The sequence below is a fragment of the Oryctolagus cuniculus genome, chromosome 1 (assembly GCF_051225735.1).
Source record: "Oryctolagus cuniculus isolate XC-2025 breed Fujian yellow rabbit chromosome 1, ASM5122573v1, whole genome shotgun sequence".
In the NCBI taxonomy this organism is placed as follows: Eukaryota; Metazoa; Chordata; class Mammalia; order Lagomorpha; family Leporidae; genus Oryctolagus; species Oryctolagus cuniculus.
The window spans coordinates 208,088,891-208,115,667 of NC_142867.1; the positions used below are offsets into that span (position 1 = coordinate 208,088,891).

General features: G+C 37.5%; 1 protein-coding gene across 2 annotated transcripts in view; it reads left to right on the forward strand.

The window, feature by feature from the left end:
- The window catches only part of SMC2 (structural maintenance of chromosomes 2), a 79,257-nt gene that overhangs the window by 17,365 nt on the left and 35,115 nt on the right, over positions 1-26,777 (forward strand). For both annotated transcript variants that reach the window (XM_051843475.3, XM_051843481.3), the window contains 7 exons: positions 4,495-4,728; positions 5,987-6,146; positions 6,607-6,724; positions 7,328-7,466; positions 9,848-9,967; positions 12,677-12,881; positions 15,475-15,610. In XM_051843475.3, the coding sequence (XP_051699435.1) occupies positions 4,495-4,728; positions 5,987-6,146; positions 6,607-6,724; positions 7,328-7,466; positions 9,848-9,967; positions 12,677-12,881; positions 15,475-15,610 (1,112 nt within the window). The remainder of the gene's footprint in view (positions 1-4,494; positions 4,729-5,986; positions 6,147-6,606; positions 6,725-7,327; positions 7,467-9,847; positions 9,968-12,676; positions 12,882-15,474; positions 15,611-26,777) is intronic.

Sequence of the window (26,777 nt, forward strand, 5' to 3'; positions counted from 1 at the left end):
ATATTAGGCACTAGGGTAAAAAGCATTGAAGAACAGCCTATTTCTGGAGGAGGACTGATGTAGAGCCCTGGCTTTTTCAGCTACTCACTCCCTTTCACTTTTACTCAGTTAAGCACCTCCCACACTTAAGTCTAGCACTAGTCTAGTCCTTGTTTTTATCATTGCTGCTAGAACACTTCTCATACATAAAATCGAAGGAGTATAGTGCTTGACACTTCTGTCTAATAAGATTTAGTTTTGGCCATGACATTTTGCCAGGGTCTTTTGAGTTAATGCATTTCTGATTCCTTTCCATGAGACAGGAGTCACATTACATCTTGAAGTAAGCCAGGGCTTTGGGGTTGTTATATACTGTGAGATTAGGAATTCTTACTCCTGGCAGGACCATCTGGTCACTGTGGTGTGTGACAAAATATAAAGTCTGAGCCATCACATTTAGCATTTCATTAGGTTGTGGCCACAGCTTGGGAATTAGTTTCTTGGCCTTTTTTGCCACATCCTTGTAGAAGAAAGCGTATTGACAGGGTAGTTTCACACCTCCCAAGATCTTCAGTGTTCCCTAAATATCAGATAGGATTGGACTGAATTGGTACAATGCCAATGCATTCCCTGTGTGTCTCTTGGTCACTTCTGGTAAGCCAGCTGTTTGTTTAAGAGCCTACTAGTTCCTCAGAGGTTCCAACTGGGCCCCCTTGAATGCACTATTTCCATTTCATCATTGGGTCTGCCTGTGTTAAACTTGCCCTAATTTATTGATGGGGTTTTTTAAGCAATCCTGTAAGAACAGATAGTCTGGTTTGTTGCAGTCACATATGGTGCTGTGAACTTAAGATGTTTAGTCTCCACCTGTGCTCATTAACAAGTAAAGACTTATCATTCGAAAAAGTTTTTTTCTAGTGGCTGCCTCAGGCAATTTAGTCCAAAATCAGAGAAGCTGGTGTACCCAGTGGCAGTTTTCTCTTGCTGTACCCTCTGGTCAGTATGGATGCAGGTTGAAGACATTTGTTTTCTATTACACTAGCAGGCTGTAGCAGGCTTTAAAAGCAGTGCATTTGCTAAGACTTGCTGAATGACTTGCAAGGCCTGCTACTGTATAGGGTACCATTCAAAGTTGACAGTTCTGTTGAACGCCTCAACTAGGGGGCCAAAAGAACACCCAGATGGAGTACATGCTGCATCAGGTACCCAAGAGTTACCAGCTGTGAGGTGCCACCAGAGCCAAGAATTTTTGTTTGACTCTCTCTGGGATACTTCCTTGGCTTCTTATCCAAATGGTTTTGGCATTTAACCTGTACTAATTTTCATGGCCTGAAGGCCTTTTTGACTAGCCAATTTGAGCTGGTGGTTACCATGATCTGTAACGTTTTTATCTCTTAACAGATTTAGAATGAACAAAGTAATGTCCTGTTTTCCAGTTAACACTCAGTACTGCTTTGGAACTTGGGTAGTTTAGATACCAGGCAGGGGTGGATAGTCACACTGGCAAGGCTTGAATTCTTAACTGTGAGAGAGCATATCCTTCATGTGGTAGAGATGTTCCATGCTACAAACAGCCCCAATTTCAATGTCTGTAAGGTACTCATGGTGAGAACTGTGGTACTGGCACCAAGACATCCCAAAGGACCCTGCCTACAACAAATAAACACCGTGGGTCACTGACTTCATCTCCAGACCTCTGTTACCAGTTTAACATTTCCTCTGAGGAGAACTGGAAGTGTTGTCATGTGAGATCCAATATCCAAAGACCCCAAAAAAGTATGAATTCTCTCAGGGTTTTTGTTTGTTTTTCCTCTCATTTTGGTAGGAATATACAGCCTTGTCTTCTGTTGGGGACCTGGAAACCTTGTCCTCATTACCAACCACACTATTCAGTCATTTGGATATGCTGTTTCCCTTTATCAAGCAAACATTTCTGGCCCTTCTCCATCTCTTTCCTTTAGATAGTGAGTCTCCTTTTCTGTGAAGGCCTGCATTATGTGTGTTGGTTTCTTCTCAGATGCTTCAGGGTCCATGTGAATACCCACTTGCCAAGGCGTTTGGCCCTAGGAATGAGCAATTATATGAGAGCCAGCAACCAAGGGATCATGTGCTGAACTCTCCCATTTGCTTATCTCTAAATTTCTACCTCAGTCCATGCAGCCAGCTCGCATATCTATGAGTAGGTGACCTGTGTACCATTTACTGTGCCTCTTTCTGCATAAAACATCCAGACTGACATCTCTTCCTTAGCCTGGGGATTGGGAGATAGGGTCCTTCCAGCTTTGTCAATAAGCCATGGTTCTGTCAGGCTGAATCTACTCTTCTCCAGTTGGTAAAGCAGTTTCACTTTGCATTGGTTACTAATTTGTCTGTGTCTAATAGATGGAATACACCTATACAACAAGTAATGTGAAGCAGATTTACTACTTAGCAGTAGATATCAAGGAACAGTAGAAGCCCAGGATTCCCACAAAGCTCAGGAGAGCTGTCAAAGGTAGATCAAGTCTGCACTGAATGTGACCACTTGAACTAGAGCTGAGGAGACCGAGAAAACAGTGTGCCCCGGATTTTATGCTCATAGATGATGTGAGTCTCTGAGCCAAGACATTAAGGGCATCTTGTTCCTGTAGAGGGACTGAAACAGAGCATGAGCTATTAGGCCATTCTATCACTATCTCAGGATCTTGCATTTCTAGCATATTCCAGTTACTTTTGAGATCCACAGCTGATAAAAGGGAGAGAAATGGGTCAATCAAAGGCCACCTAGAGAATTGTCCTGTAAACTCCTGATTGCTTTGGCCAGCTCTTTATTTGACATTTTTACTTGAATGACTAACAAAGTATAAAATACCATACCATAGAATGCATAAATTTTCCCTATGTGTCCAAACCTACTTGTGTTACTGAATTTTCCTCATGTCATTAAATGTTACCTAATTCATCTCGTCGTTTAGGCTCAAAATCCTGGAGTCCTTGTGGATTTTCCCTTTTCTCAAACTTTGTTGTGTAATCCTTCAGTAAATTCTTTTGAATTTAGAAGTAATCCAGGACACAGTCACTGTTTACCACCTCATCAGTGTAACTTTTATTCAGGTCATCACCTCCTTAAGGGCTTTTGCATCAGTCCTTATTCTTTGCCCTATATCTACACTTGCCCTTCTGTAGTCTGTTCTTCATAGGAGCTAAAATATGAATTGGATCACATCACTCTAGTGCTTAAAGTCCTTCAACAGTTTCAAAGTTGTTTCTGTGGCCTACCAGGTGCTGAATGATGAAAACACTGGCTCCCTCTTAACCCTTTCCTCACTGTGCTTCAATCACAGTTCCTCAAACACCCACTCCTTAGGGACCAACTACACTATTCCCCAGCTATTTGCTTAGTCGTTCCTCTCCCTTCATTCAGGTTTCTGCTCAAGTGTAATCTCAGGAAGGCCTTCCTTTCTTATTTATATGGTAATCCCCATCACTTTATTTCCCCTATGGCCCTCTACCCTAGATAGAATACAGTGTTCCTGGGGACAGGGCCTTTGTCCATATATTTAGTGTCTTAGAAGAGAACTTGGTATAGAGTGAGCACCTAATATTTGATGAATCTTGATACTCAAGTGGCCCAAAATTTCTGGTCACTTTCATTTAAACAAGATATCTAAATTTTTGTTGTTGTTTTTCAGTGCTGGTATCTTATATAGTCTGGATTATTAATAATAATTTTCTACAGCTTTTTAATACTTGAGTTCTATGGTCTTTAATAGTTTGTAAAATATTTTCATGTATATGCTCTTAATCCTAAAATCTCTACTTTTAAATTTAGTATAGGATAACTATTTCAATTTTATAGATTTGGACACTTACTCTTAGTTTCTTCAAGTGGTTTGTTTTTTTTTTTTTTTTTTTTTTTTTTTTTTTTGACAGGCAGAGTGGACAGTGAGAGAGAGAGACAGAGAGAGAAAGGTCTTCCTTTTGCCGTTGGTTCACCCTCCAATGGCCGCCGCTGCAGCCGGCGCACCGCGCTGATCCTGGCAGGAGCCAGGAGCCAGGTGCTTTTCCTGGTCTCCCATGGGGTGCAGGGCCCAAGCACCTGGGCCATCCTCCACTGCACTCCCTGGCCATAGCAGAGAGCTGGCCTGGAAGAGGGGCAACCGGGACAGAATCCGGCGCCCCAACCGGGACTAGAACCCGGTGTGCCGGCGCCGCAAGGTGGAGGATTAGCCTATTGAGCCACGGCGCCGGCCTCAAGTGGTTTGTTTTAATATGGAATGATTTTTAGCTCATTATGTGATATCCTATCACATGTGGAATGAAAATATTTCAGGTAGTATATGTAAGAGTCAGAAGTGTCTCAAAAACAGTGAATTTCAAAATGAGAATTCAGCATTTAAACTTATGATGATTAAATTATTTTTCTTCTGCCTACTTCGAACTGTTGAAAACACTTTGATGATATTTGGGTATATATGTGTAAGAAAATGGATATTTTTTCTAAAAATATTCCCCAATTTGAAACTCTTCCTAAAGGATTCTAAAACTTTAGCAGCGAAGGAAAAAGAGGTTAAAAAGATAACAGACGGGCTGCATGCCCTTCAAGAAGCAAGCAGTAAAGATGCTGAAGCTTTGGCTGCTGCACAGCAGCACTTCAATGCTGTTTCCGCTGGCCTCTCCAGTAATGAAGATGGAGCAGAAGCGACTCTGGCTGGTCAGATGATGGCCTGTAAAAATGACATTAGTAAAGCTCAGACTGAAGCCAAACAGGTAAATGGAGACATTAAGTGCTATATGGTTGCTTTTCTTTAAAAAAAAAAAAAAAAAAAGGCTAATTTTCATGTTGTTTTTTGGCAGTTACACGATGTTGGAATTAATCAGTTTAATGTAAAGGACACTGTTAGTTTTGTCATTCTGTAGTACCTAATACAGTAAATTCAGATATGTTGATTAAGAAATCTTGATGATAGTAATTTGTCAAGATGTTTTCAGACATAAATTACCTTAATTCAGTGTGCAAGTAAATGTTTTGTTTCAGAGATTACAGAGATGATACTCAAAATTTGTAAGAACTCAATAGTGGAGAAATTTTAAAGAATTCTTAGTTTTTCTGTTACTTTATAAGGGAACTGTGAAAGATCTTTCATTCAGTTTTGAAGTGAGGATAGCTTCATCTAGGTCTTAAAATACCAGTTCACGGGCTAGCTGCCTGCCGTGCCGGCATCCTATATAGGTGGCAGTTTGAGTCCCAGCTGCTCCACTTCTGATCCAGCTCTGTGCTGATGCGCCTGGGAAGGAAGCAGAAGATGCCCCAAGGGCTTGGGCCCCTTCTGCCACCCATGTAGGAGAGCCGAAAGAAGCTCCTGGTTCCCGGCTTCTACCTGTCCAGCCAAAGTCTTTTTGGTCCTTTAGGGGTAGTGAACCAGCAGATGGAAGATCTCTCTCTCGCTCGGTCACTCGCTCTCTCTCTTTCTCTTTCTCTGTCCTTCTCTCTCTCCCTCTCTCACCCCCCTTTTCTCTATCTCTGCTTTTCAAATAAATAAATCCTAAAAAGTTTATGGTTTTAAGCAGAGTCAATTCAATTGTATAAACTTAAACATTAGCTTCCCTTTTGCTGTATAATCTTACTTTTTATTGCTCTTTCCACTGATTAGTGGTCATTCACAAATACAAATATGAACTCCTAAGTAGAAAGAGCTACTAGAGTTTTGATTTGTATCTCTCCATTGTTTTTAATTTAACCAGCTCCTTACAGTTATTCTTTTCAAATAATTTCCCAACTTTGTTAATGTTTAATATATAAATATGAACTTTAATTGTATATTACTTGGTGGTTTATATTAGTTATATATTAGTTTATACACTGAATATTTTTGGAAAATACTGAAAAATTATTAATCTCTTGCAGTATTAATCCAAGAAAGCAAACAGATTTTTAAATCTGGTCTCTGTTAACCTATCTTAATCTATAGCCATTCGATTATAAGCACTATTTGCCCATATCATCAGTTACATGTTTCCATCATAGGCTCAGATGAAGTTGAAACATGCCCAACAGGAATTAAAAAATAAACAAGCTGAAGTTAAGAAGATGGATAGTGGCTACAGGAAGGATCAAGAGGCTTTTGAAGCTGTAAAGAGACTTAGAGAAAAACTTGAAGCAGAAATGAAAAAGCTAAATTATGAAGGTTTGTCTTTGAAGACATTATAAATCATTAGGAGGTAGCGGTTGTGTGTAGCAACCAACAAAGATAATAAGCAAGGAAGAAACATTTTTATTCTGAATTGGTGTTAGGGTAAGAAGTATTTGTAAATATAGTCACAAAAATATGCACAAAATAACCCTTGAATTTTTGACAGCTTGGTGTTGAGAATTTCCTATTTTAATTACTTGAAAGCTTAGAAATGTCATTTGAATAATACTACATTAAGCATTGATTTTGTGTTATTCCTTCGAATGAAAAGTGTTACTTCTTAGAAATAGTGGCTACTTGACATTTGGTAGAAGTTTGAATGTTAAGCATGCGTTTTCATTTAACACTTTTAGAAATTTATATTTTGGTCCTAGGAATGCTTTGGAAATGGAGATTACTAATGTTTTCCTTAAAACAGTAGAGTATCTGAATTTACTTATGATTTATTCTTCAGAAAATAAAGAAGAAAGTCTTTTGGAGAAGCGCAGGCAAGTATCTCGAGATATCAGTAGACTGAAAGAAACCTATGAAGCTCTCTTGGCCAGATTTCCGAATCTTCGATTTGCATACAAGTAAGAAATTTAAACCTTGAATATTAACATCATAATAACCAATATGTCAGTTTTTAATCAGAGGACAGGCTGAAAGCTTTTTGACATCAGTGTTTTCATATGAAATCATTGTAAGCTCTTTTTCCTTCCCTAGTACAGTTTTTCTTAAACATTTATTTAAATGTTTAAGATGTTCGTAGGAGAAATTCTTGTGAAATTTAGTGACTACTAATGCCAGTAATCTTACATTAAAACCAAAATGAGGGGAATTTATCTCAGTTCAAAGTATCTTTAAAGTCATTCATTGCAGTTAAATATCTATATATTAGAGTTTGTTTTGCTACATGAATTTTTATGGAGTATTTATTATAATGATATGCATTATAGAGATTAGGACATCAAAATTGTTTTTCTTAGGTTGAAAACACACTGAAAGATCTTTTTGGTTGATTTAAAAAGCAACAGCTAGTTAGTCATTTGGGACATTTTAAAATTTTCCGTTAAAATTTGTGATAATTTTTACCTTCATTTCATTTTAATGTGCTGTTCAAAGGCGCTCTTTACTAGCAAATTATTATTTTTCTATTTTCCTGTTTAGAATTAATTTCTGTCAACTTTTCTTAGGGATCCAGAGAAGAACTGGAATAGAAATTGTGTGAAAGGACTTGTAGCTTCTCTGATTAGTGTAAAAGATACTTCTGCAACAACAGCTTTAGAATTGGTGGCTGGAGAACGACTCTACAATGTTGTGGTAGACACAGAGGTAAACTGATTTTAGCTAAAGAAAATATAAAATTTCTGAGTAATAGCAATGTAAAATAATGTACAGCTAGAGTTGGATACCTTTTTTTTGTTTTCAGATTCTCCTAAGGTCACTTATTTCCATAGGGTAAAACTATTCAGTTAATGACTTTTTTGTCGTAACATGTTAATGTGTGTATTTATTGGAGCATAAAACATAAGAAATATTGTTACCACAAATACTGTTGTTATGAAAGTCCTCATGTTTAAATATGTTATTTATTTTTGTTTAATTTTTTTAATTTATTTTTAATCTGTATGAAAAAAATTCATTTGAGGGCTAGTGTTATGGTATAGCTGGCATCCCATGTGAGTACCAGTTCAAGTCCCTAGTCCTGGCTGCTCTACTTCTAATTCAGCTCCCTGCTGATGTGCCTGGGAAAGCAGTAGAAGATGACCCAAATACTTAGATCTCTGCCAACCATGTGGCAAGATTCAGATGGAGTTCCAGGCTCCTGGCTTAGGCCTGGTCCAGCCTCGGGCACTGTGGCCATTTTGGGAGTAAACCATCAGATGGAAGATTGATCAATAGATTCTCTCTCTCTCTAGGTCTGCCTTTCAAATAAATAAGTCTTTTTTTTTTTTTATCACAAAATAAAAATTTTATTTGAGAGGCAGAGAGACCTAGAATGAGTGAGAGAGCTCTTTCCTCACCCTCTGGTTCACTCCTCAATGCCTGCAACAACTGTATCGGACTGTGCTGGGCCAATCCAGGAGCAAAGAACTAAATCTAATTCTCCCATAATGACTGGTTTTTAAACATTTATTTGTTTATTTGAAAGGCGTGAGGGAGAGACAGAGAGATTGTCCATACCCTGGTTGACTCTCCAAAAGACTACAACAGCTAGGTCCAGTCCAGGCCAAAGCCAGGAGCTGGTAACCCCATCTTGGTCTCCCACAAGGGTGGCAGTGGCCCAAGTACCTGGGCTTCTTCCACTGCATTGGACCATCCTCTATGGCCTTTTCAGGCACAGTAGACATGCTGGATCAGAAGTAGAATAGCTGGGACTCAAACTGGCACTCTGATTTTGGATGCTGTAGTTACAATCATTGGCCCAACCTACAGTGCTACCACACCAGCCCCACACAATAACTTTTTGATAACTATATTCCAAAGGAAGTCTTAAACTCACTCAGAAACTAAGAATGGCTATTTTCATGCATAGACACTTTGTTTTTCTGTGCAAGTTTACATCTATTTAAATTTGTTAAAATAATCTGGGAATAAATGATCTGCTTTGCGTGTCAGTCCTCCCATCAGTGTATCATTAGATTTATCTGTGCTTTTTTTTTTTTTTTTTAAGAGAGATTTATTTATTTATTTGCAAGTCCGAGTTACATAGAGAGAGGAGAGGCAGAGATGGGGGTGTATCCCATCCGATGGTTCGCTTCCCAATTGGCCGGAACAGCCGGATCTGTGTCGATCCGAAGCCAGCAACCAGCAGCCAGGAGCCTCCGGGTGTCCCACGCGGCTGCAGGGGCCCAAGGACTTGGGCCATCTTGTACTGCTTTCCCAGGCCATAGCAGAGAGCTGGATTGGAAGTGGAACAGCCGGGCCTTGAACCGGTGCCCATATGGGATGCTGGCGCTTCAGGCCAGGGCATTAACCTGCCGTGCCACAGCGCCGGCCCCTAGCTGTACTTTATAAATTCTAACTTTTTATCCTTCTGTAGGATGCTCCTATTTCTTACATACATTCTATGTAGTCATTGTCAAATTTACATCCCAATATTTAATTTTTTGATGTGTACATTTAAGATGTACACCATGATGCTTTGATACTTATACATAGTGAAATGATTCCTGTAAGTCAGATGCACAAGGATGATAACCTTACACATATATGCCTCTTGTGTGTATAGTAAGAACTCCTAAAATATATTCTCTTAGCAAATTTTCAGTATACATTATCATTAACTATAGTCCTCATGCTGTATATTACATCTTTAGATTTCATCCTAACTGCCATTTGATCTGTGACTGACTTCTATGCATTTCCTCCCCTCTCCACCCTGATAAACTACTGTTCTACTCTTTGTTTTATTTTGATAATCAATGTTTTCTTTTTTTTTCTTTTAACATATTGCATGTTAAGTGTGTGGCTTACATCACTTGGCATTGTATTCTCTAGATTTATCCATAGTGTAATAAATCTGTGTTGATTTGTTACTTATCGAATATTCCAAGTGCCTTAGTTGACTGAGGAATATCCCATAATCTTAAATTTTTGCTTGTCTAAGGTAGAAGGCATAAACAGTTGTTCAGTTACAGATTCCTAAACTTTCACTCTTTCCATTTCAATATTTTCTGTCACTAAATTTTAGTTTTAAATGTGTGTTTTAGGTTACTGGAAAAAAGCTACTAGAAAAAGGAGAATTGAAGCGTCGATACACTATAATTCCACTCAATAAAATTTCAGCTAGATGTATTGCTCCAGAAACTCTGAAGGTTGCTCAGAATCTTGTAAGTCTTGTTTATTCTTTTTGTAGTTGTTAGAAGTTGTTAATTCGAGGAGCACATAATCATATACAGAATCACAAAATTACCATTCTTTAAAAAATTAACATACAAAAAATAGTTCACCCATGTGCAATTAGACAACAATAAAAATATTGGAAGACTAGGCCTCCCAAAGAATAGTATTGCAATGTCTTTTAAATTTTTTTTTAAAGATTTATTTATTTGAAAGGCAGAGTTACAGAGAGGCAGAGGCAGAAAGAGAGAGGTCTTCCATCCACTGGTTCATTCCCCAAGTGGCCCCAGCACCCAAGCTGAACTGATCTGGAGCCAGGAGCTTCTTCCAGGTCTCCCATGTAGGGGCCCAAGGACTTGGGCCATCTTCTACTGCTTTCCCAGGCCATAGCAGTGAGCAGGATGGGAAGTAGAGCAGCAGGGACTCAAACCAGTGCCCATATGATGCTGGAACTGCAGGCAGTGGCTTTACCCACTGCACCACAGTGCTGGCCCCATGTCTTTCAAATGATAGTCCCTTGTATTTGATATTAAAATACCCACCTCTGCTTTCAAAAAAATAACAGAGGTGGGAGATGTGTTTGACCCAGCCATTAAGGCACCCTCATCCCATATCTGAGTACCTAGTTTGAATGCTAGCATTCCACATCCTATCCAGCTTCCTGCTAATATGCATCCTGAGAAAGCAGCAGATGATTGTTCAAGTAATTGGGTCTCTGCCACCCACATGGAAGACATGGATTGAGCACCTAGCTTTGGCCTGGCCCTGCCTGTTGCGGGTATTTGGGGAGTGAGCTAGTGGGTGGAAGATCTCGCCTGTCTCTCTGCCTTTCAAATAATAAAAATAAGTAAAAATAATATGTATGTGTATATATTTACATATGAAATTAATATAGCAGAATGCTTAATCTGTATGTGTTGATTAAATTCTTATTTTTTGAATTTGAAATAGTTTTTTTTTTTTTTTAAAGATTTATTAATTTATTTGAGAGAGTTACATTGAAGGGGAGGCAGAGAGAGTGAGATAGAGAGGTCTTCCATCCTCAGCTGAGCTGATCCAAAGCCAGGAGCCAGGAGATTTCTCCAGGTTTCCCCAAGCAAGGACTTGGGCCATCTTCTACTTTCCCAGGCAAAAACAAAAATATTCATTTCTGATTTCTGAATAGAATTTCCACTAAAGATAAATACCCAGGAATTATCTAGTTTTTTTGTGCCATGCACATTTAAATCATCTGCAGTGCATCCATTAGTATTATAGAGATGTTTTCTGAGGGTTCCTAAGATTGTTGTTGAGCTTATGGACAGTACGTAGCAGGTGATTGGGATTCCAGCCAACTGCTGCAGTGAATCTAAAGTAGTATACTTGCTATTAGCAAAAGATATTTAGAGAGCTATCATGATTGTGTAATACTGGGTAAAACCATGAAGCTAATTGTAACATTCAGCAGCCGTATCAGTTTGTTACTGACCAAGTACTTCTTCAGTTGCTTGAGTTGAAAAGACAGTTCTATGAAACCTCTAAATAACATATGTAATTAAGATACCAAGTGGATAGCCACTGTTCTTAATAAAATTGAGAAGCTTTTAGTAAAAATGGTTTCAAATACAGTTATCTTGCAAAGTATACCATTAGAACAGAGAGGATGAAAGCAAAGTAATCAAAATGAGTGTTTTTGATTGATACTTCTTTTACTTGAAAAATTATGTTTGGGTCAAGAAGGCTCAAGAATTTAATTCAGCCATCGTTCAAGGCTCAGTGTTAGAAGGTAAATTGAAATGTTTGGAATCAGAAGTGTTTTGAGTTCTGTTACATTTCGGATTTGGGAATATTTGCATATACATTATGAACTATCTTGAGGAAGAGATCCAAGTGTAAACTTGAAATTAATTTAGGCTTCATATATGACAGATACATAACATGAAGGTAATTGTGTATAATATTTTTTAATAATTTTGTGAATTAGATAAGTGTTTTATTCTATGTAGTTTTCAACTTGTGGCATGTCAGTGCTCAAAAAGTTTCAGATGATGGAGCATTTCAGAGTTTTCGGTTAGAGATGCTCTAGTTGTAACAGCAGACATACTTCCACTTGTATTGGTTAACGAGACCTGTTTAATGGTAACTGCTGTGTAAAATAATAATGCTGAGCATATGTTATATGGATTTACCTCAGTCGGGATTTCTGTTGCTGTTACTAAGCAACTTAAGAGATGCTTAGTTTCTCTAAAAATGTAAACAGAGGAAGACTTTATATAAAAAAAAAAGAGGCAGTTGAATTAAAAAGAAGATGAAGGGAATTTTTATTTTTTCCTCTCAGTTATTTCATCTTTTGATATCTCATAATTGGCTGCTTCTAGCATGTTTAGAAAGAAAAGGTATTCATTGTTGAACAATTAAATTCCTAATAATTAAAATAAAATATTCAATATAATTGTGTACATTTGTAAATTACTACACTTTCTTTAAGAAGATTATGTCCAAATAGTCCATTTTGGATTTAGAGAATTGTTTTTGGCTTGTTCTTAATAGAAAGTCCCCTAATGCTTTGTACCTTAAATAAATCATTTACTTAGAAACTGATCTTTCAGTGTTTAAACCTGAAAGTTTTGTTTTTTGAAAATTTTAAATTCTACAGAAAGGACTAATAACTGGAAGGAAAGGAGGTTATATGTACTAAAGCCTATCTTATTTTCCCATAGGTTGGCCCTAACAATGTTCATGTGGCTCTTTCCCTGGTTGAGTACAAACCAGAACTTCAGAAAGCAATGGAATTTGTCTTTGGAACAACATTTGTTTGTGATAATATGGATAATGCCAAAAAAGTGGCCTTTGATAAAAGGATAATGACTAGAACTGTAACTCTAGGAGGTGATGTATTTGATCCTCATGGGACATTGAGTGGAGGTAAGTTTTACATTGTTTTGTGTTCACAATTCTGTGTAGTAAATAAGTAGGGAATAGTGGGTTTGGATGATGTAATTGAAAGTTTTATTGCTAGTCTTTAGTTAGAACCAATACGACTGTCCAGGTGGTATTATACCTAGGATCAGATACTTATTTCCAAAACCTTCATGTAAATGTAAGAATTAATTTTAGCTTTTAAGTACATACCATGTGACAGGTGCATAATACTACTGAAAGCTTATGCATTGGCATAACTCTCAAGGAGCTCAGAATCAGCTTATCAAGTCCTGTAGCTGCTTTTATTTATCTCAGATCTGTTCTTGTTTATTTTTGTTTTATACTCAATCAGGATATTTTAATCACTGGGAAATGAAGTCTTTTAAATATATGTTTAACGTGACTATTCTTCAGGAATATACTTCTTCAGGAAGGTTAACATGTTTAACTTGTACATACGCCACTGGTAGTACTGCTTGTATCCAAAGTAAAACAAAAAATTAAATCTGGTCTTGAGGTGGTGCCTGAATGCCATAAGAAAGGAATTATTAGTGATCACATTCTTCTTTTTTTTCTTTTTTTAAAGATTTATTTATTTTCTGAGAGCGTTAAACACAGAGAAAGAGAGTGAGAGAGGTCTTCCATCTGCTAGTTCATTCCCCAGTTGGTTACAATGGCTGGAGCTGCCGAAGTCAGGAGCTTCTTCTGGGTCTCACACACAGGTTGGAGGGGCCCCAGGACTTGGGCCATCTTCTGCTTTCCCAGGCCATAGCAGAGAGCTGGATCAGAAGTGGAGCAGCTAGAACTCAAACTGGTGCCATTATGGGATGCTGGCACTGCAGGCGTGGCTTTTACCCACTACGCCACTGTGCTGGCCTCAATATTCTTCTAATACATGCCACATGGAGTTTGCAGATCCATGTCAAGTGATTCAAACCCTGAAATTTACTTACCCATGTACCTGATGGTATTCTTATACTGCATTGTCCAATAAGGTAGCCACATGTGGCCCTTCACACTGAATTCAGTTAATTAAATTAAACTATGTGAAATTTTAGGGAATTTACTCACTTGCATGAGTTACATTTCATGTGCTCAATAACTATAAATTGTTAATGGGTAATTAGATAATGCAGATAATACAACATTTGTTCTATAAATTTAGCTGTGTTCTGTGGTCTTTAAATAATGAACTCCTTTACTTGTTAATAACAATTGTGAGGTACATGTTATTTTCATCTCCAAAGTAGGGTAGTGGAAGGTATAGAGAGATTAAATAACTTGATAAATGGTACAGCTCAAAACTTGAATCCAGGGTGTTCAGTTTCCGAGTTTGTACTTCTTAAGTCAGCAGACTATGTAAAGCCTTTTGAGATGTCAAGTGACTTCTTGTCTTTCTAGGACAAAACAATAATAACCCATTAAATGAATTCTAATGGTCAAATGTCAGATTACCCAGTACACTGTAAAATGACTAGCATCTATAAATAACAAGAAACAAAATACTTTAAAGTATCTGAAAAAGAAGACACTTTTTAGAGTTCATTGATTTGGATGCTTTAAAAGTTTCTACTTAAAGCGTGACATATAAGCAAATCCTTATCTTGTTAACAAAATGCTTATAATAGCATAGATAACTGATGTTGACAAATCTCCCATTTAACCTACAGCTTCCTTGTCAACACACTAGTTAAGCCTATTGCTGCTAGCTGATTATAGTTGCTTATAATGTGAAATCAGCTTAATCTGCTTGCTGTGCTGTATCAGTTCGGGCTAAGGTATGATATGCTATAAAACAACCCTCAAATCTTAGTAGCTTACAACACAAGTTTATTCCATAATTATGATACTGCACATTAGTTGTTCATTGTCTAAAGGAGAAATAGGCTCTTTAACATCCTGTTTCATGGCAAAGGGAAAGCAAATAGTGAATTATGTACTGCTTCTTAAAACTTAACTTTAGAAGAAATACATTTTCCATTTCATTGGCCAGAGCAAATCATATGGCCAAGCCCAGTGTCACTGAGACAAAAAATACTCCACAAAGGGAAGGACCCAGGAAACAAGGCGGTAGTTATTCTGAATAATCTACCACATCTACTTAAAACTGTTGCTAATTATGTATGCCCTAAGGTTCAAATGATGTAATGAATTTGGAAGCTTCATAAGCTCACTAAAGCAAGCTTTTGGAGCAAGCATTTGGTGTAGAAGTTAGGAGGCTGATTGGAATGCCTACATCCCATATCAGAGTGCCTGGGTTCAAGTCCTGGCTCCACTTCCAATTCCAGCTTCCTGCAAATGTGCATCTTGGCAGCCAGCAGATGATTGTTCTGAGTTCCTGCTGTCTATGTAGAAGACCTGTTTAGAGTTCTGGGCTCCTGACTTGATCCTTGCCCAGGCTTGGCTGCTGTGAGCATTGGTGAATGAACCAGAAGGTGGAAAATGCCAGTTTTCTCTCCGTCTCTGTCTCTTTCAAATACATGTATTTTAAAAAGCTGTTGAATCTTTTCCAGAGTCATTCTGTAATGACATTTTTTGTTGAATAAATACTGTAGCAATTTAATATCAAAGGCCTATTTGAATTTGTCTTTATCAGGTGCCCGATCCCAGGCAGCTTCCATTTTAATGAAGTTTAAAGAACTCAAAGATGTTCAAGATGAGCTGAGAATCAAGGAGAATGAACTAAGGGCTCTAGAAGACGAATTATCAGGTCTTAAAAACACCGCTGAAAAGTAAGACTTATGTTGGGTTAAGCTACGTGTGTGAGGGTTTAAAAATCAAAATTTTGCATAATACAAAATGATGGTTATTTTTATGTACTTTACAACTTTTTTTAACATTTTGCCAAATTCACTTCAAATGTACACATTATATAAATACACATACATACTATATTTTTCTTGAAATCAATGATTATATGTGGGGACAGATGGGCTTATTGTCATTTACCTAGTATGATTCAGTGAAACAATATTTATAATGAAATACCAAACAAAATGACATGTGTATAATTTTTATATCCTATATATTAATTTTCACAAATATGATAACATGTGGCATTTGTCTTTCTAGGTCTGGCTTATTACACTTAGTGTAATTATCTCCAGTTGCATTCATTTTGTTTAAAATGGCAGGGTTTTATTTTTTGTGGTTGAGTACTATTCCATCATGTGTATATACCATGTTTTCTTTGTTCTGGCATCAAGTTGTTGCACATCTTAGGTTGATCCCATATCTTTGCTATTGTGAATTGAGCTGTTATAAACATAGGAGTGCAGGTACTTCTTTCATAGACCATTTTCATTTTCTTTGGATATATTCCCAGGAGTGGGATAGCTAGCTCATCTGGTAGATCTATTTTTGGTTTTCCAAGGAATCTGTATACTGTTTTGCATAATGGATGTACCTGTTTGCATTTCTGCCAGCAGTATACTAGGGTACCTTTTTCTTAACAACTTCACTAGCATTTGTTATTTTTTAATTTTCAAATAATAGTCATTCTAACAGGAATGAGGTGATATCTCATAGTGGTTTTATTTTCATTTCTCTGATAGCGAGTGATGCTGAGTATTTTTCATGAAGACACATGAAGAAATTTGTATTTCTTCCCTTAAAAATGACTGTTCATATCCTTTGCCCATTTCCTTCTCTCTTTCTTTTTTTTTTTTTTTTTTTTTTTTTTTGTCCATTTCTTAATTGCATTATTTGTTTTATTGTTGAGTTTCTTGAGCTCTTTATATATTCTGGGAATTAACCCTGTATCCATTGCATAGTTTACAGATCTTTTCTCCTATTCTATTGGTTGTTTCTTGACTTTATTGTTTGTTTCCTTTGCAGAGGTTTCTTAGCTTTTTGAAATGCCATTTGACCATTTTTGCTTTTATTTCCTGTGCTTTCTGGGTTTTATCTGAGAAATGTGTGCCTAGGTCAATGTGTTGAAATTTTCTCATGTTTTCCTGTAATAATTTGATGGTTTCAAGTCTTAGGTGTGCATCTTTGATCCATTTTCAGTTGGTTTTTGTATAGGCTGTAAGAATCTTGTTTGAAATCCAATTATCCCAACACCATTTGTTTAAGAGACTATCCACTCTAAAGGGAATGATTTTTACTTATTTACGAAAGATTAGTTGGTTATAAATATGGGTTAATTTCTGAGGTTTCTATTCTGTTTCATTGTTATACATCTCTACTTCTGTGCCTGTGCCAGGGTATTTTGATTACAACAGCTCTGTGTAGTATGTCTTGAATTCTGGTATTGTGATGCCTCCATTTTTTTTTTTATTGTTTTAAGATTTTTTTTGGCGTTTGAGATCTTTTGTGTTGCCACATGAATTTTAGGATTGTTTTTGCTAGTTCTGTAAAAAGTGTGCTTGCTTGGAGGTTGCATTAGAATTGCTTTGAATCTCTAAATTGCTTTGGTTAATATGGACATTTGATGGTATTAATTTTTAAATCTATGAACCTAAGAGGTTTTTCCATTTTTTTGTGTCTTCTATTTTTTTATTAATATTTTGTAACTTTTCATTGTAGAGATCTTTCACATCCTTGGTTAAATTTATCCCAGGGCACTTAAATATTAGCTATTGTAAATGAGAATGATCTTAGAATTTCTTTCTCAGCCAGAACATTGTTGGTACGTAAGAATTGCATTGATTTTTGTGTGTTGATTTTATATCATAACTTTGTCAAATTCTCCGGGTTATAATAGTCTCTTAGTGGAGTCTTTTTGGTTTCCCTATATAAAGGATCACGTCAGCAAGTATTATACAGGGATAATTTGACTTCCTCATTTCTAATTTGTATCTCTTTTTCTTGCCTAATGGCTCTGACTTTAGTCTGACTTCCAGAACTACACTGAATAATACTGATGAGAATGGTCATCTTTGGTTCTGGATCTTACTGCAGATGCTTCCGGATTTTTCCCATTTAGCATATTCATATATTGCCTTATGTTGAGATATATTCCTTGTAGACCCAGTTTTTTCGAGGGTTTTTTTGTTTGTTTCGTTTGTCATAAAAGGATGTTGTGGGGCCAATGTCCTGGCATAGTGGGTTAAGCTGCCAGCTGTAATACTGGCAGTACAAATGGGTACCAAGTGCAGTCCTGGTTGCTCCACTTCCAACCTGGCTCCCTGCATGTGCACCTGGGAAAGCAGCAGATTATGGCCCAGTCTCTTGGGTCCCTGCATCCATGTGGGAGATAAAAATGAAACTCCTGGCTCCTGCCTTTGGCCTGCCCAGACCAGGCTATTGGGGCCATTTGGAGAATGAACCAGTAGATGGAGGATCACGAAAGATTTCTCTCTCTCTCTCTCTCTCTCTCTCTCTCTGTAACTCTTGATTTCAAATAAATACCTCTTTATTTTAAAACAAACCAAAACCAGAGTGGAAGTTGTATGTTATCAAATGTTTTCTCTGCATCTATTGAGATAATCATATTTTTTACCCTTCATTTTGTTGATACGATGTATTATGTTTATTGATTTGTGTATGTTGAACCATCCCTGCATCACTGTGTTAAATCCCATTTGGTCAGGTGGAAGATTTTTTTGATACATTGTATTTGATTTGCTAATATTTTGTTGAGGACTTTTCTATCTATGTTCATCTGAGATATTGGTCTATAATTGTGTTTTTTATTGTATCTTTGGTTTTGGAATTAAGGTATTGCTACCCTCATAAAATGAGTTTGGAAGGATTCCCTCCCTTTCAAGTATTTTGAATAGTTTGAGAAAGTTGGTGATAGTTTTCCCTTTAAAATGTGGTAGAATTTAGCAGTGAAGAGATCAGATGTGGGTTTTTCTTTTGTTTCTCTGACTGGATCTCAGTCTTAGATATTGGTCTATTCATGTTTTCTGTGCCTTTGTATTGCCTCAATTTTAATAAACTGTGTGAGTCCAAAAATGTTTCTATTTCTTCAACGTTTTCCAGTTCATATATAGCTGTTTGTAATAATTCCTGATGATTCTTTGTATATATGTGGTGTCAGATGTAACACCTCCCTTTGATTTTGTTACTTTGGGTCTTCTCCCCTTTTTTCTTGATCAGTTGAGCTAATGGTTTATCAATTTTGTTTATTTTTTCAAAAAACCATCTCATATCACTTATCTGTTTTATTTTATCTTGTTTTTTTCTTCTCTATATTATATTTTTCCTTCTAATCATTGGCTTGTTTGTTCTTACCGTTCTAGATCCTAGATATGCATTGTTCATTTACTTGACACCTTTCCAATTTTCTGATGTAGGTACTTTTTGGTATAAACTTTCCTCTCAACACTGTTTTTGCTGTATCGTATATTTTTTGATATGTTGTATTTTCATTTTCATTCATTTCAAGGAATTTTTGGATTTCCCTTTTGACTTCTGTGATCCACTGTTCATTCAGGATCACGTTGTTTATTTGTATATTTTCTAGTTTATTTTGCTTTTAATTTCTAGCAGCATTCCATTGTGTTCAGAAAAGATACATATATGATTTCAGGTTTTTCAAATTTCTTGAGACTTGTTTTATAACCTAATATATGATCCTTCCTAGAGGATGTTCCATGCCCTGATGAATAGACTTGTATTTTTCAGCTTTGAGATAGAGTGTTCTGTAGATATCTATTAGCTACATTTGTTCTATACTGTAGATTAGCTCTATTGTTTCTTCCCCTCCCCCACCCCGGTTGATTTGTCCCTTTATGAAAGTGGGGTGTTGAAGTCTCCCATTATTGTTGTATTGGAGCTTATGTCTCCCTTTAGATCCATTAATATTTGCTTTATCATAGTCATATCTTCTTGTTGAATTGATCTTTCAATCATTACATAGTGACATTTTTTTGTGTCTTTCATTGTTATGCAGTTATTGGTAAGCAATGACTTGATCCTGCCATTTTCTTTCCTTTTTTTTTTTTTTTTTTTTTAAGGATTTATTTATTTCTTTGAAAAAAGTTACACAGAGGGAGAAGGAGAGGCAGAGAGAAAGAGAGGTTTTCCATCCACTGGTCATTCCCCAATTGGCTGCATCGGCTGGAGCTAGGCTGATTAGAAGCAAAGAGCCAGAAGCTTCTTTCAGGTCTTCCACATGGGTACAGGGACCCAAGGACTTAGGCTGTCTTTTGCTGCATTCCCAGGCCATAGCAGAGAGCTGGATGGGAAGTGGAGCAGCTGGGACTGGCCAAATGGGATGCCAGCACTGGAGGCAGCAGCTTTACCCTCTACGCCACAGTGCCAACCCTGATCCTGCCATTTTTCTATAAATATTCCTGGTACTTCTTTTGAGTCTTTTTTCTTTTACAAAGAAATCTTCTGCCTTCATGTTCTGTCATGATGCTGGTAGTCTTTCTCTGTTTTTGTATGTGGTACATCCTTAAGTGTCATTTGTAAAGTTTGCTGGATGTTGACAAATTCTTTCCAGTTTTGCCTGTCTTGAACGGTCTTTATTTCACCTTCATTTATGAATGAAAGTTTTGCTGGATAAAGTATACTGGGTTTGGCAAAATACTCTTCAGACCAGGACTGTATCTCTTCTTTCTTCCCTTGCCTGTAAGGTTTTTGTTGAAAAAATATGCAGTCTAATTGGTATTTCTTTAAGTTGATCTGCCATTTTTCTCTTGCAGATTTTTACTGTATTCTTTTTGACAGTTTAACTATAGTGTTTCATGGTATAGGTGTTTTCTTCTGATCATACCTATTTTGGGTTCTGAGCGCTTCCTGTATTTGGAAGTCCATAATCTTTCTTTTAATTGGGGAAATTTTCTGCTGTTATTTTATTAAATAGGTTTTGTGAGCCATTCTTTCTTTCAATACCTTAAAGACCTCCTAAGACTCATGTCCTTTGGCTTTTGATGATATCCCATGGATCCCTAACACTGTTTTCAATTCTTTGCATCAATTCTTTGCATTTTTTTTTTTGTTTGTTTATTTCAAAAGATCTGTCTCCCGGGTTGGATATTCTGTCTTCTGCTTTATCAAATCTTTTATTAAGCCTCTCCACAGTATTTTTTTATTTGACATTCTAATATATCTGTTTGGTTCTTTTTCAGTATCTCTATGCTGAATTTTTTGTTCACGTCATGAATTGATTTCCTAATTTCATTTAATTGTTTCTCTGTAACCTTACAATCATTCTTTTGAATTATTTTTCACCCATTTCATCAGTCTGTTACTTCACAGCCCAGTATTAATGCATTATTGTGTTCCTTCTTGGAAGTTATATTACCTTCCTTGATCACCTTGTGTTTCCGTCAATTTTTGCAGCTCTGTGGGATCTCTTTTTTCTATCACTTCTGGAGGATGGCTTTTTTAAATTGAAAGATTTATGTCCGGAGACGTGCCTCTGGGGCTTGGTGGGGTGCCTCAGAGTTCCATTTGAGCTCCAGGAGCCTGCTGTGTGGGACCAGGGACTCCTGGCCACTATTTGTGGGTAGGCCAAGAGTCTAGAGTGACACCCAAGATGGTTGTGGTGGAGCACGTCTGGCCACAGTCAGGGTTGGTGGATATTGGAGTTAGCTGGTATGAGCTCTTCACTGTGCCAGATGCAACCAGGTGATTCACAGCTTAGAGTAAGCTCATAGTACCTATGGGGCCCAGAATGACCTGCAGGAATGTCTCCTGGGCCCCTCCAAAGAAAGGCCCCTGTGAGCTCTCCAGTCTCAAGATGGTACCTCCCTGCCACAATCCCTGCTCTGAGGAGTCAGGGAGAGAACCTTGCAGGTTCCTCTTTTGAAGTCTGGGAGCCCCTAGTTTTTGTGGGATTACTTCTCACTTTCTGTGAGTGCAAGATCCTCCTTGTAGGATTGCCCAGGTGATAGATCTAGGCAGAAAGGCTCCACCAATTACCCTCCTGCAAAACAGGGAATCCCCCGACTCTGGGCCTCAGATACTGCTTTGTTCCTCCTCTTCCTCTATTCTGCTATGCCTGTTACGGATTCCCACTGCATTCCCACTTCACTCCTACTGCCTCTGGTGTTCTTCCTTAGGCACTGAACTTGGAGTATCTTGGTGGAAGAAGAGGCAAACACTGTACTTCTCTGTATGCCCATCTTGAATCCTGTCTGGCTTGCAACCAGAAGAGTTATTTTAAGAAATGTAACTTCTAACATCTTTCATAGTATCCTTTGGTAGCATCAGTTTTATTCATCTTTTTCTGGTAAAAATGAAGTCTTTGTTATAATTTGCGGGGAAAATCTAATTAAGCAGAAGGGGAAAGAGATCAAATAGTCTCAACTGTCTGCTGAGATAAATTCTTTTAATATAGCTTAGGTCTAAAGGTTTCTTAAACAGTCTTAGATCTGATACCAAAGGGTACCAAAGGGTACTTGAGTTCTTGATTTGAAATTGTGTGAAACAGTATAGCACTGATCAGGGGTCCACAGGAAGCTCAGCAGCATTATGCCTTTCTACAGATATTAAGGATCACTAAGTTGTAAGGAGGAGGTAAATAAGTTCATGTCAAAAGATTAACAGTAAAGTTTTTACTGTTTCTTTACAATGTTTTCAGTGTGGGTACAGATATATATTTATTTGTATACTCTTTAATATTCTATTAGTGCATATATATGTACATTTTAGTTTTTTTAAAATTGAGCTCATACTATTTAGTGAAGCCTCTTTATAACTCAGTGTTATTCAATAAGTATTTATTGAATGCGTCCTATATGCTATGTAGTCTTCTAGGAGCTGCAGTTACAGCAGTGAATCAAACAGATCAGCTTACTTATAGTTTGATGTAGTTGGGGAAACAGACCATAAAAACAGATAAATTGATAAAACATATTAGAAGAAAAAAGTAAGTTAAGGCAGAAGTTAGGAACCATCAGAAACAAAGTGGTGTTGAAATTTTAGTGTGAGTGGTCAAGAAAAGCCTCACTAATAATATGAGCAAACACCCAAAAGATGTGAATGAGCTGGCCCTGTGGTTAAATGTGAATGAGTCCTCACTTGGTTGAGAAGCTTCTGGAGTACAGTTGCTACAGTTCCTGGAATGCATTCTTTGAAAGTTTAATGGCTGGCGCCGCGGCTCACTAGGCTAATCCTCCGCCTAGCGGCGCCGGCACACCGGATTCTAGTCCCGGTTGGGGCGCCGGATTCTGTCCCGGTTGCCCCTCTTCCAGGCCAGCTCTCTGCTGTGGCCAGGGAGTGCAGTGGAGGATGGCCCAGGTGCTTGGGCCCTGCACCCCATGGGAGACCAGGAAAAGCACCTGGCTCCTGGCTCCTGCCATCGGATCAGCGCGGTGCGCCGGCCGCAGTGCGCTGGCCGTGGCGGCCATTGGAGGGTGAACCAACGGCAAAGGAAGACCTTTCTCTCTGTCTCTCTCTCTCTGTCCACTCTGCCTGTCAAAAAAAAAAAAAAAAAAAAAGTAAGTGTGCCTATGGGCACGTGTTGTGCTGTGGCGGGTTAAGCAGCTGTCAGACACCTGCATCCCATAGTGGGAGTTCCTATTCTGCTTCCAGTCTTGCTCCCCACAATGTGCCTTGGAAGCAAGTGCTTGGGTCCCTGCCACTCACAGGAGACACCAGGATGGAGTTCTTGGTTCCTGGCATCAGTTTGGCCTAGCTTCTTACATCTCTGGTCTCTCTACAACACTCTGACCTCTGACATTCAAATAAATAGATAAATCTCTAAAAAAAAAAAAAAAAAAAAAAAAAAAAAAAAGTTTAAGTGTAATTTTTTGCAGTCTCTCTAAAGATTAAAAATCTGAACTGATAAAAACATTTGTTCAGAATACACAATATTTAATCTGAATAACCAAAACTAAAGTGGTTTGTTTTTTGTTTTTGTTTTTGTTTTTGTTTTGTGACTGTGTACACTTGAAGCATTTAGCTTCTGAAGTTACCAAAACTTAAATTGGAACTAATCTTTTTGGGAAACTCAGTTGGAATTGGCTATTCCATGGTACAGTTTGCATCAAAAATCTCAACTTTGAAACATCACACATGTGTAAAGCCTGCATTTTACATCCCTTAGCATAAATTCACCATAGAATGAATGAAACTTTTTCTGCGAGAAAGATGCAACAAAAATTTGTGGTATGTGGAAACTCTAACAAACTGAGTTCTACTCATATTTGGCTTAGAACTTCATTTTGTTTAGTTTGGGAATAGATATATTGACTTATTTTAGCACTAAGGTCGAGGAAAGGATACAGATTTTGGAAAATATGAGGCTGGAAGTATCAGGTAAAGCCATTCTTATTTATCATATAGGAAAATAATATTTTAAAATTTCTATGCTTCAGACTTTTAAATGACTTAACAAATTACTTGATTTTAAAATTACTGTTTCTTTTAACTTTTATTTATTAAATATTAATTTCCAAAGTACAACTTTTGGATTATAGCAGCTTTTTCCCCCCATAACCTCCCTCCCACCCACAACCATCCCATCTCCCGCTCCCTCTCCCATCCCATTCACATCAAGATTCATTTTCAATTATCTTTATATACAGAAGAAAATTTAGTATATATTAAGTAAAGATTTCAACACTTTGCACCCACACAGGAACATAAAGTGTAAAATACTGTTTGAGTACTAGTTATACTGTTAATTCACATAGTACATCACATTAAGGACAGAGATCCCACATGGGGAGTAAGTGCACAATGACTCCTATTGTTGATTTGACAATTGACACTCTTATTTATGATGTCAGTAGTCACATGAGGCTCTTGCCATGAGTTGCCAAGGCTATGGAAGCCTCTTGAGTTCGCCAACTCTGATCTAATTTAGACAAGGCCATAGTTAAAGTGGAAGTTCTCTCTTCCCTTCAGAGAAAGGTACCTCCTTCTTTGATGACCCGTTCTTTCCACTGGGATCTCACTCACAGAGATCGTTCATTTAGGGTTGTTTTTTTTTTTTTTTTTTTTTTTTGGCCAGAGTGTCTTGGCATTCCATGCTTGAAATACTCTCATGTCTCATGGGCCTTTTAGCTGGATCTGAATGCCTTAAGGGCTGATTCTGAGGCCAGAGTGCTATTTAAGACATCTGGTGTTCTGTGAGTCTGCTGTGTATCCCGCTTCCCATGTTGGATCGTTCTCTCCTTTTTAATTCCAACAGTTAGTATTAGCAGACTCTAGTCTTGTTTATAGTGCCAAGTACAGTTCTTGGCAAGAATACTCATTATAGTATTTATGATTTATAAGTTGAGTCCCTTTTTCTTCAGTCCTCATAAATGTCTAGTGACAAGGTACCTTGTGAATTTATATTAATTGGAAATTTCATTTAAGCTAAATATATTCCAAAGAAATGACTAAGAAGCCAGAGTAGTGCTGGAATAGGGTAGAATTACAGAGTTTACAAGAAAGTACATTTAAGTTATTAACCTTCAATACTGTGTCTTTTTGTTATATAAAACTTTTATTTATAAATATAAATTTCCGAAGTACAACTTTTGGATTATAGCAGTTCTCCCCCCCCCCAACACCCTTCCACTTACAAACCATCCCATCTCCTACTCCCTCTCTCAATCCATTCTTCATAAAGATTCATTTTTAATTATCTTTATGTACAGAAGATGAATTTAGTGTGTATTAAGTAAAGATTTCACCAGTTTGTACCCACACAGACACATCAAGTATAAAGTACTGTTTGAAGACTAGTTTTACCATTAATTCTCATAGTACAACACAGAAAGGTACCTCCTTATTTGATGGCCTGTTCTTTCCACTGTGATCTCACTCACAGAGATCTTTCACTTAGGTCATTTTTTGCCAGTGTCTTGGCATTCCATGCCTGAAATACTCTCATGGGCTTTTTAGCCAGATCCAGATGTTTCAAGGGCTGATTCTGAGGCCAGAGTACTGTTTAGGACATCTGCCATTCTGTGAGTCTGCGGTGTATCCCACTTCCCACATTCTACCATTCTCTCCTTTTAATTATATCAATTCTTATTAGCAGAGACTGTTTGTATTTATGTGATACCTTTGACACTTATTCCTGTCTTGATCAGTTAGCATGTGCTGAACTGTAGTGTTGAACCATTGGTATTAAGTTGAAAAAGAAAATACTAATAAGAATAAAATAGTAGGCTGTTCCTCGACAGTCAGGACAAGGGCTGATCAAGTGATTGCTTCTCATAGTGTCCATTTGCTTTTCCTTGATGGCTAATGATCCTGAACATTTTTTCATGTATCTGTTGGCTGTTTGGATTTCCTCTTTTGAAAAATGTCTGTTTAGGTTCTTGGCCCATCTCTTAAGTGGGTTGTTTGTTTTACTTTTGTGGAGTTTCTTGATCTCTTTGCAGAGTTTGGTTATTAATCCTTTATCAGTTGCATAATTTGCAAATATTTCTTCCCATTCACTTTTTTGCAACTCTTCTGACTCTCTTTTGCAGTACAGAAACTTCTCAATTTGATATAATCCCAGTTGTTAATTTTGGCTTTGACTCCTGTACCTGCAGTCTCTTTTCCAAGAAGTCTTTGCCTGTGCCTGTATCTCGTAGGGTTTCTCTGATGTTCTCCAATAATTTGATGGTGTCGGGTCATAGATTTAAATCTTTAATCCATGTTGAGTGGATTTTTGTGTAAGGTGTAAGGTAGGGGTCTTCCTTCATGCTTCTGCATGTGGAAGTCCAGTTTTCCCAGCACCATTTATTGAATAGACTGTCATTGCTCCAGGAATTGGTTTTAGCTCCGTAATCGAATAAGTTGGCTGTAGATGTTTGGATTGATTTCTGGTGTTTCTGTTCTGTTCCATTGGTCTATCCATCTGTTTCTGTACCAGTACTATGCTGTTTTGATTATAACTGCCCTGAGTATGTCTTGAAATCTGGTATTGTGATGCCTCCGGCTTTGTTTTTGTTGTCCAAGATTGCTTCAGCTGTTTGAGATCACCTGTGCCTCCATATGAAATTCAGCATGATTTTTTCCAGATCTGAGAAGAAGGTCTTTGGTATTTTGATAGGTATCACATTGAAT